The sequence below is a fragment of the Anarhichas minor genome, unplaced genomic scaffold (assembly GCF_050575085.1).
Source record: "Anarhichas minor isolate MPS153535 unplaced genomic scaffold, ASM5057508v1 ptg000040l, whole genome shotgun sequence".
NCBI classification, from domain to species: domain Eukaryota; kingdom Metazoa; phylum Chordata; class Actinopteri; order Perciformes; family Anarhichadidae; genus Anarhichas; species Anarhichas minor.
The window spans coordinates 8,305,837-8,316,679 of record NW_027466486.1 but is presented as its reverse complement, the minus strand read 5'-3'; the positions used below and the strand labels follow the sequence as shown (position 1 = coordinate 8,316,679).

General features: G+C 40.8%; 1 protein-coding gene across 1 annotated transcript; it reads left to right on the top strand.

Annotated features, from left to right (window-relative positions):
• Window positions 1-598: 598 nt before the first annotated feature.
• On the top strand, window positions 599-9,818 carry itpka (inositol-trisphosphate 3-kinase A). Its single transcript, XM_076108244.1, has 7 exons — window positions 599-1,237; window positions 5,690-5,783; window positions 6,060-6,273; window positions 7,349-7,553; window positions 7,846-7,947; window positions 8,431-8,502; window positions 8,825-9,818. The coding sequence occupies exons 1-7, from the start codon at window positions 821-823 to the stop codon at window positions 9,023-9,025; spliced, it is 1,305 nt and encodes a 434-aa protein (XP_075964359.1). The 5' UTR covers window positions 599-820; the 3' UTR covers window positions 9,026-9,818.
• Window positions 9,819-10,843: the final 1,025 nt, after the last annotated feature.

Genomic DNA, 10,843 nt, shown 5'->3' with positions numbered 1-10,843 from the left:
CTAGTGGTTATTTAGGGGGCAACAGCACTTAGCTGATTGAGTTATTATCAGTTCAGTTAAAGTAACTCACATCAACATCCAAACTCTCAAAGCTAATTTTAAATATTTAAAAAATCCTCATAATCGTAATAATGACATGCTTGTATCCAAATACGGTATTCTATTTTCAAATCTGCACATCTCCACTGAGTTTATTATAAATATACATAGACTGTAAATAAAGCCCCCCACCTCCCCATTAAATGACACCATTAGTGTTTAAGTAAACCACACTGAAGCTTTTAATCGTCGGTTTATGTGGGCGTGTGTGTCTTTCGGTAGAAACATGTTGATGCATCAACAAAAACAAGATTGTTATCTTGTGAAGCTGATTTAGATTTAAATTTATAGTTCCCCTTCAGTTTAATGTCAGGTTAGTGTCGTAGATCAGCGCGGGACAGAGTAGTCTGTTACTACAAAACTGAACCTGTCAGCTGGTTTCATTTTTCAGTCAGGAAGTGAGAAAGGCGGAAGATAATAAGCTTTGCACAGTTGTGTGGGTGCGCCGGCGCGCGCGTGTACGCCGCGTAAAAGCGCGAGCCACGCCACCACCAGAGAGGGGTTCCCCTTTCTAACAGTGCGCACAGAGGAGAGAGGCTAACGGAGGCTTTTTAATGTGTGAGAACCCGGACAACAAACAACGAGGGAGTCCCGCTGCGGATCATTTGAACACCTGAACTCAAAGTAAACTTTCTGAAAGTAAAATTACCAGATTTGAAGGTTAAAGTCAATCGCCTTTGCGACTCTCCTCGTGCGCACTCGCGACGGATTTAAGTCTTCAATGCCCAAAGAGTGCAGGAGAAAGAGCTCCAAGGACTTCGGGCTTTCTGGGACTGGAATCAATGAGGGCTCGCGGTTAGAGCGAAGAACAGCCGGGAAGGCATCTCACACGTGCGATGATCTCGTTGAGAAAGCCGCTCAAATCGCCGCGTCGTCCGCAACCGGTGCGCCGACTGTGATGGATGCGCCCCGGGTACCGCAGGTCACCATCACCCCGGAGAGTGGCGGCTCCTCCCGGGAGATGCAGCAAGAGGACTGGGATGATGCGATGGACGGCACCCTGCGCAGGAAACTGTCCAACTCCTCCATCTCCTCCACGGGGTCCTCTGCTGTGGAGTCCGAGGATGACTTACTCAGCGACAACGAGAGCAAAAGCAAAGGCATCATCACTTTGGAGCATCTGGTGGACACCGTAGAGGTGAGTAAACTGCAAAGAGACAACGATGAAGACTTTAACAGGGCCATTGAAGTGGCTCCGTAGTTTGAGTTGTCACTGGCATGGTTCACCAGCATGTAACTTATGTCCCAGTTACAGTTTGTAAAATAACTCAACACAATCGGTTGTCTTCTTGTATAAATCACTGTTATAACTATTAAACTAGGCGAATGTCTTTCTAGATGGAGCATCCTGGGAAAAGTTCAAGTTCTTTATTGTCATATTCACAACAATAACAGTGAAGCAGTCAATACTCATACAAATATGTATACAAAAGAAAATCACACAATTAAAAATGAGAATCTGAGACATAAAATAGCATAGAAGTAAAACATAAAGAGTTTAATATGATGTATACAAATATATATATGTAAATATATTTTCGTGGTTGCCAGGTGTACAGTAATTACATATGAATAAAGTGTAATGTAAACAGGTTGTTTAGTAAATGTAGTAAATGTACATGTGTAATGAGAATCAGTCCCCTGATGCTGCAGGACTGGATGTTTATACTGACAAATTCATATCAAATTGCCATCTTTGACCTTGTGTGTATATCTTCTTTAATCTGCATCCCCTATAATAACCAAGTTACAGTACACAGCTGATGTTTTGAAAACAAGAAACAGTGAAGCACAGCAGCTAATACACAGCAACCAGCAATACTTCCTCATAGAGGACCACTGAGTTCCCCCCCCCCCCCCATAATCATGCCTGTTGTATAAGTGAGTTCTGAAACAAAAACTTTTTCTGTGGAAAATGAGTCACTTCTACATTTCACAAGTTATTTTTACATTTGTCCCGCGTATGTTGTTTCCAGATCCGTGTAATGTCAGTTGTCAGATGTATCGGTGAAAGTCAGTGATTTCCTCTTGTTGCTAAAGATCATGGGAAAAGAAAGATTAAACATCCTTGAGATCACTGCTTTTTTTTTCGACTGTCCCAATTGAAATCCCACTATCCCTCCTTATGTTTCATGGCTCATCAGAGCCTTTCACATCACCTCAATGATCCCAGGCGCTGCATGAACTCAAACCAACGCAGAGAAGCTGCGCAAAGCTTTTGCTGTGTGGCAAAACAACACATATTGTTCACTGCAAATAATCTTAAAGGCCATGTGGTACAATTTAATTTATGACAGAAACACAGCTTCATGTCATTTCTCAGTATTCTTGATGGTATTTGTTCAATAATAAGTGGATAACTCATTGCACATGTTGTGTGCCAAAAGAACAATAGAAATGCATCTGACTCATTAAATGTCAGCTCATGTTGTGGAACTGTAACTCCTGACCTTTATCACTGCGCGGCCCTCCTTCAGCACACAGGCTAGTGTTGAAGGATCGCCCCTTTGCTTCATTAGACACTGAGGGTGGAAATTTGTTTGACATTCTTGGCTGATAAAGCTTTTACCTGTGGCCAACGAGTCTCAGTCTTATTGCGTGTGCATGCAAATAGAGCAGTTTTATACATTTCAGAAGCACAAATTCTCATATTCTACATTTAGATTTGAACAGAACAATACTTCTTTCAGCAGCTTCTACTTGGTAGTCATCTCAACCACAGAACCTGCTTTTTCTCCACACTGTCACCATGCTAGACTCAGGCTCAGACTTTCATTGTGTGTGTGTGTGTGTGTGTGTGTGTGTGTGTGTGTGTGTGTGTGTGTGTTTTTATAGTGCCACTGCTTCTCTTTGCCTTCTCCATACAAGGTCTGTAGCTGTCACTTTATTTTAAACAGACTGAATACACATTGCCTGTTAAGCCTCTGTGTTTGTGTGCATGTATGAAAGAGAGAGAGAGATTGATCCATCAAGTGAGGCTCAGTGTGAAGGCTTTCCCCAAATACAAGTCCATTCCTGCTCCTTTTGTCTCTTTATGGCATCATAACTTCAAGTGAAAACATGTTGGTCGTGTCACCTCTGAAAATAGCCGCTTTTATGGTTCGGCCCCTTCGGCCCACACATCAGCCCACACATCAGCCCGTGCACACACAGACACACACACAGAACAGCAAACGCTGACATGTCATTGGGTAATTATGTTTTTCTGTGGTCAGCAGCCCGTTTGAGCCTTGGCCTTTGACATTTATCAAAAAGAACCACGTCAGGAAGTCAAAAACACCTGTGTACTTCTGCTGGTTCACACTTGTATAATAGAGATTAAAGTGCACAGCAAAGTGCTTTTTAATGGACATGCAGCAGAGGAGAGCAAACAGACAGACAAACTCATCTTTGCAGCAGGAATCATTTGATTATCCTGCAGTGCATTACATTCCATTAGCACTTCAAGATGACAATCCGGTGTAACGTGGAAGGCATGCATTATAATAGTTGGCCCACAACAATGGTTGGCCGAGTGAGTCACATCGTCTCACTGTTTGGATATGGATTTTTGGAAACCATGTGAAATTAGCTTTCTGTGTCTGCAGTGTTGCTAATGACTACTCTGACTGTTCAGATCGACGTGGTGTTGTGTCGGTTTGTCACACACACACACACACACACACACACACACACACACACACACACACACACACACACACACACACAACAGGCCTGGTGTTACATTGAAAAGGTGTGTCTGTCTGTCTGACAGAGCAGAGTGTTGAAGAAACCATGCAACCATTATGGTAATAGAATAGAAGAGCAATAGGTTCCCTTTAATTTGTGGGAGTAAATAACACTTCATAATATAATAAACCTTTGTAATAATTAAGGGTGAAAAGTACAACTACAATTTTATGGTACTTGTACTTTATTTGAATATTTCTATTTTCTGCCACTTTTTGCTTCACTGCATTTCAGGGAAATATTGTACCATTTACTCTCCTACATTTAACTGATGGCTATGGTTACCAGTTACTATTACAAATAGGATTTTAGATAACCAAACTTATAAAATAAGCTAATACATTTGAAGGATCAAACCAGTGTTTCCCACCCATTTTGGCTTGGCATGCCTCGTAAAATACAGTGTGTAGTTGAGGCCCCCTGTAGATGAGTTGTTAGCGGTTCAAGGCCCAAATTATCCAATTATCTAATAACCTAATAAGTGTTTGAATACTTTTGATGCTTTGAACAGTAAGCAAACATGTTATTTTAAGTTCTAACTTGAGTGTGAAACCAGTAATTTCCAGTACAAAAACAGTACAAACTCTTGTGGTTTCTGTCATCAAGGCCGGGCTGGTACAGCTTTGGTGTGAATAACATGAAGTTTCAATGTCAGACTGTGTAAAATATAAATATAGCTGCAGGGCCGTCACGGTTACATAAAAACTCAGAGTTCAGATCTAAGTTTGTAAGTGAAGCATGTCAGCTGACATTTTACAGTGACTTGGCTGGCTGCTGCAGAGCTTTGTGTTTCACCAACACGAGTCCCTGTTTCATTTCCTGTTTCAATCAGAACACGCAGAATCATTAAATGACCTCTCCAATGCCTAAAGACAGGATCTAACAACATGTTCTAGTTTTCCTCTCCGGAGCCTGGGAGTTTGTTCATTGGGTGTATTTTCCTTATAATAATATTTGAGGTGATTGTAGATTTGTAGATTCTAGAAATATAATCCTCTCAGTGTTAAAGCGAGTGTTATTTGAGATAGGGTCTAGTTTTCTAGGAGGGAATAAAACAGACAGTTCTAAACAAGTGTGAAGAACTACTGTGTCTCTGTGAAATACGCAATCTGTTGCTGTGTTTTTCTGTCTGTGTGTGTGTGTGTGTGTGTGTGTGTGTGTGTGCATACTGCGAGGGTGGTATGAGAAGAGTCCTTAAACAATTCACGGAAAACTGAACACCTCTGCTGAGATAAGATAATTACCCGTCAGTCATCTTTTTTTTTTTGTTCAGGATTGGTGCCTGCTTTGATTAGTGTCATATGACACCAAACAAATCTGACTTTGCTAACAAGGGAGTGGGAGTTGAGAGGCCAGCAGCAAAGGGCAGTGTCACCCTTGAATATTTGGTGTTAAACCTTCAGATTTATTTTCCCTTAATGAATGGTAATTTGACAAAGTCTTAGATGAAAGATTATGCATGTTTTATTCATTCTGAATCCTACTTGAATGTAAAAGCAAAACAACCAGGAAATGTCTTTAGCTATAAACTGATGTTGGATAGTAGATTATGTGAATCAAAGCCCATCAACAGCTGGACATGCTGAATAGAGCTGTTGAGTGCAGATATGAGTTTCCACAGAAATGGCATTTAACTGACCTAGATTGGAGGTTTCACACAGTGGAAAGTCACTGGCCTGGCATCAGATCTACTGGGTAGAATTGCTCATTTTATCAGATTGATATTCAGACAGAGGGTCGACCAAGATCAGCACTTCCTTCTGTTCTCAAATCACTTATGTGAGCAACAGCACACAGATAGACCACAAAACTTTCCAGCGATTCGCTCACCACTGTTTGTTTTCTCGCACGTCTTCTCCAGAGCAAGGCGTGGTGGAAGTTGAAGACAATCGTCCACTGGCCCTTGAGTGCGCAGAGGAGAAAGCTGAACTGGGTTCAGCTAGCCGGGCATAAAGGTATGACCTGTTCAGATCGTTGAACTTTTCTGGCAGCTCTATAGAATGAGAAAAAAGGAAGGGTTGGAGGTCAAGCACCATCACCAAACTGACAGGGATTCAAACTTAACTGTGATGGATGTTAGATCTGTTGGTTCCCTCTACCACTATCTCCTTGCAACAGACACAAACATTGAATTCAAAAGTTCCATGCCACTATAAGTGACAGTCGTGTTACTGGACAGTCGAACAAAAGTTTCTTTTTTTTCATTTTCATCGGTCTTCATCCCATCTCAGGTAACTTCAAAGCAGCAGGCGAGGGCAACATCCTGAAGAAGTTCTCCGAAAACGAGATGCGGTGTTTTGAGAAGCTGAGGGATGATGCGCTGCTCCCATTTGTGCCCAGTTACCATGGCACTGTGGAAAAAGATGGAGAGTGTTTCCTTCATATGGCTGACCTGCTGGTGAACTTTGACCTTCCCAATGTCATGGACTGCAAGATGGGAGTGAGGTAAGGAAGTAAGCTATTAATTTAATAATATAACTTATTATAGATATTTAAGCATTGATTTGTAATTATAACCATTTTTTAAATTTCTATTCATGTAATTGTGTCAAACTGTCTCTGTAGTTAGTTAGAAATGAATAATTTCATATCATTTCCTTGTTTATTTATGTATTTGATATTTAATGTTCATGTTTTGTTGACGTGCAGCCTGGGGACAGTACGTGCCACCATTTCTTTTGCTTTACAAGGGAACACCTGTTGTAACTGCAGGCTATATGCTTGGCTTCCTGCCACAGCGGGCGGGGTGCCGCACTGTATCATGTGCACAGGCACAAAAAACACACACACACACACACACACACACACACACACACACACACACACACACATGCACACACACACATGCAGGCATGAATGCATATGAATGTATGCATTCACATGCTCGTGCATATGTTTGTCTGTATTTCTGAGGCTACACACACGCACACATACACACACACACAAGCACATTCAGGGTTCCCTGGAGACTCCCCTCCATCAAAAACACTCACAACCACAGAGTTGCAAACCACTAAGTTGCACTAACACACACTCAGACTTTCACAAAGCTCAACGCTGCACGCTGGAGTTTACTCTCAGCTTCCCTCTTCAGCACAGAGGAAGTGTAGCTCACAAACCGAAACTGAAATACACATCTGGTTGCACTTAACTGTCTGATATCAATACGACAACTGTGCATGTGCTGTTGTACTGTTCACCAGCAGAGCTTTATACTTTCAGAGTATGCTGCTCTCAGCTGAGCGTTTCAGTGATGGCGTTTTTGTGCACTCGCCAGCTTCTCTGCATGAGTGAACACCATTAGAAAGGAGCTGATGTCTCCAGCTTCTAGTGCAACAAAAGAGTCCCCTGTGATGAAAACGCTTTTGTAAGTCAACTACTTGCCTCTTAAGGGTGTGACTGCAAGACAAACCCTGAAAGTAAACGTTACTATTTACTTACATGCGGATAACCCTTTTGTCAGCTGTCTGAAAACATACAGCTCCCGCACCTGAAGGCCTTTTTCCTCCTGCTGTTTCAGGACGTACTTGGAGGAGGAGCTTGTTCGGGCGAGGGAACGACCCAAGCCGAGGGAAGACCTGTACACGAAAATGATGGAGGTGGACAGCGAAGGCCCAACTCCCCAAGAGCATTCCCAACGAGGCGTCACCAAGCCTCGCTACATGCAGTGGAGGGAGACCATGAGCTCCACCAACACCCTGGGCTTCAGGATAGAAGGAATCAAGGTAGAGGGAGGGATATGGTCACCAGTAATTCTATAATACACTTATTCAGTTGAGCAAGGCACTAAAGAACGTAGAATTGTACACGTGAGCAGAATTTAAAAAATCACAGAAGCAGAAGCATTGAACAAAAGCAGAGTGAATATTGGACTTCCTTTAATCAGGTGGCCAGAAACGCGACTCCAAATAAATGCTTATGTTGCTTTGTGTCTGCTGGATGTTTAAATAATGCACATAAATCCCAAATTTATGTGCAAAAAGTAATTTTATTGTGTAAATATTTCCTCTCTTTTAGAAATGTGACGGTACGTGTCGGACTGACTTCAAGAAAACCAGGTCGAAGAACGACGTCATCCAGGTGTTCAAGGACTTTGTCGGAGGGAACGTCAACATCACAGTACGTGACAGTCAGTTCGCTTCTGCACACATATACTGTATGCTGTGTATTCATGCATGTAAGGACAAACACAAAACATACTTTACTGTGCATCTACACAAGGCAGTCTCTCGCGGGCATTACCTGAAAGACAACGCCAAATAGAAACAGCTCTCACATCCGTGTTCAGTCTTTGGACAAATATATAATTAGTTTGTATACTCTCTATTTACTTTGGGAAAAAAAGGCTGTATGCATTAATCATCAGGCGATGAATGCAAACAGCCTTAAAGTGTTTGAACTGCACATGGAAAATACTTAGTGGAATTAATGTTTGAGTTTTCTATTGGGAGGTTCCCAAATATACACTGTGTCTACACCCTTTTATTTAACAACTGTAGCTTCCATTTTATGGATTCAGATTAAAATAGATTTTAAATATAATCATAGGCTTCATGTAATGTTTTTATGATCCGCCTGTCACTGTTTTTTCTTGAAATACAGAAGTCTTACCTGAGCAGACTGACAGAGATCCAACAGGCCTTGAAGACATCACAGTTCTTCAGGCAACACGAGGTGATGACTGATCTAAACATGAGAAAAACTAACGTAAAGCTCATCAATAAAGTGCTGCAGCCGGAACTCTACTTGAGGGCTCTGAACACCATTTCTCCAAAACATGTTCTCGGATTTTGATGACGTTGTGGAGGGCACTGTTTAGGACCTTAACCAATAACTATTTAAACTCCTTCACTTCCGGCTAAACTGTTTAGAACGCTCTGTTTCCTGCTAACTAGTTTGATTCAATATATGGTCTTATTGTTATCAAATCGTAATGTATGCATGAATGGATGAAGAGAAGCAAAAGCTAATATGAAACCATTCCTGTTCTTCGTAGGTCATTGGCAGCTCTCTCCTCTTTATCCACGATCACACCAGCAATGCACAGGTCTGGATCATTGACTTTGGCAGGACCACGGCGTTACCAGAGGGCCAGACGTTAAGCCATGACATTCGCTGGCAGGAAGGCAACCGGGAGGATGGCTACCTGTGGGGGCTGGAAAACCTCATCCGCACTCTGGAGTCTGTAATGAAGTGACAGCCGAAGAAACCTTTTGCTCAGTTGCTAAAGAAACAGATTGTTGCCAAACTATAGAAACAGATGGTCAGTGACCTTTGACCTGTGGATGGATGAAAGGAAGTCAAAATATTTTTAACACCACAGAGAGGCCCTTAGGGAAATTTAATAAATGTTGATGTGCTTTGGGTGATGGATGATAAATGTTAAAAATGTGCAGAAATGATACGAAAAAAAGCCTAAGAGCAGCTTTAAAAAAGCCACTGACAGAAAAGACACAATAGACACTGAACAGAGAAGCAGATAGTTTGTCGCTAGTTACTGAACGATTGAGCAAATTAACTGACACTAATTCAACTTCCTATAAAATGAACAGAAGTGAAAGTGTAAGGACTCTGCATTTCAGTTTCAGGGACGGGCTTGTTCCATGTGAAGGAAATGCTCATGAAATACGAATTAAAGCAAGGAGAGAGTCCTCAGTCCTCCTTATTACGATCTAACCCTCAGCTCTGACAATACATCTGTAGGTGTAATATTACAGAAGTAATTCAGTGCAGTATGAAGCTCAAAGACCTCACAGTCATATAACTACAACACAAATATAGTACTGCATACTGTATAATTGTTAGTGTATTATTATTAGTGTCACTGTTTTGACAAACTCTTTTATTGTATATCAATTTATATTTCTTTCACTGATTTTGTTCCTATAATCAAACTTGTTATATAGCACCTTTTTGGGTCTTTTTCAGAGATGTTGTGCAAATGAAATATATGAAAATGTACGAGAATTAAAATGGGCAAATACTGTAAATTGTTTCACTGTTATTTTCAATAGCAAAACACACTTGTGGTATCTTTATATGTATGTTAGCCAGAGCTAAATTCACTCTTTACAACTGATCAAACTCACACAAATAAGATCAATATATGTTGATTTATTGGGGCACAATTAGGTTAGAGGAAAGGGTAAAAGACGGTATATTGCATAGAATGTCTTTGTATTTTTGGTTGAGTCATTAACACCCTCACCAACATAACGAATACAGAAAGAAGTGAAATAAAACGCACCAGCCCATAAAAAATATACACTGTGAGCAAGACAAGGGGGATTTCTTTTCCTTCTCTGTAAAATGAATTCCACAGTAATCTATATTTCTAAATGGCACAAATCTCTCACTAAAAATAAGTCTTTGGAAAATAATTTGAGCCTTTTGGTATAGGTCACCATTTCAAGTGGACTGTTGAGCAACCCAAATAACACTCACTAATATCAGCAGGCTTGAGCATAAACACACACAGAAAGACTATAGAACCCTTATTTATATAAGTGTAACAATTCATTCAACATACTAAAAAATAAACTATCGACATGTTAAGACTCAAAATAAAGAATTGTATAAAGTAAAAGAATAACGTATTGGATACAACTACCAAATCGATTAAATAAGGATAAAACAATAATACTGAATAGAGCTTTTAACGGTTGATTAATTGAGATACTTGCAGCAGCATGTTTGGTAGATCCAAGGCTCAATACCTCCCCCTGCTGAGTAAACATCGGTACTACCAGCACGGCACCAGTAGATGCAGTGCAGTGGTATTTAATGGCAGTGATACAGATCCTTCATTAACATACATGAATAATAATAAATGGAAAAAAAACAGCTACAAATGCAATGGGTTAGTCCAGTGTACGGGAGAGAATACAAAAATAGCAAATATTTTCACAGCTGCGTGGTCATCAAATTCTACACGCTTATACTTTTATGAGAACTCCTTCAGTCCAAGTAAATATTGGGACATGGGGAAAGAGAATAGTCAAAAATATGCAATGCC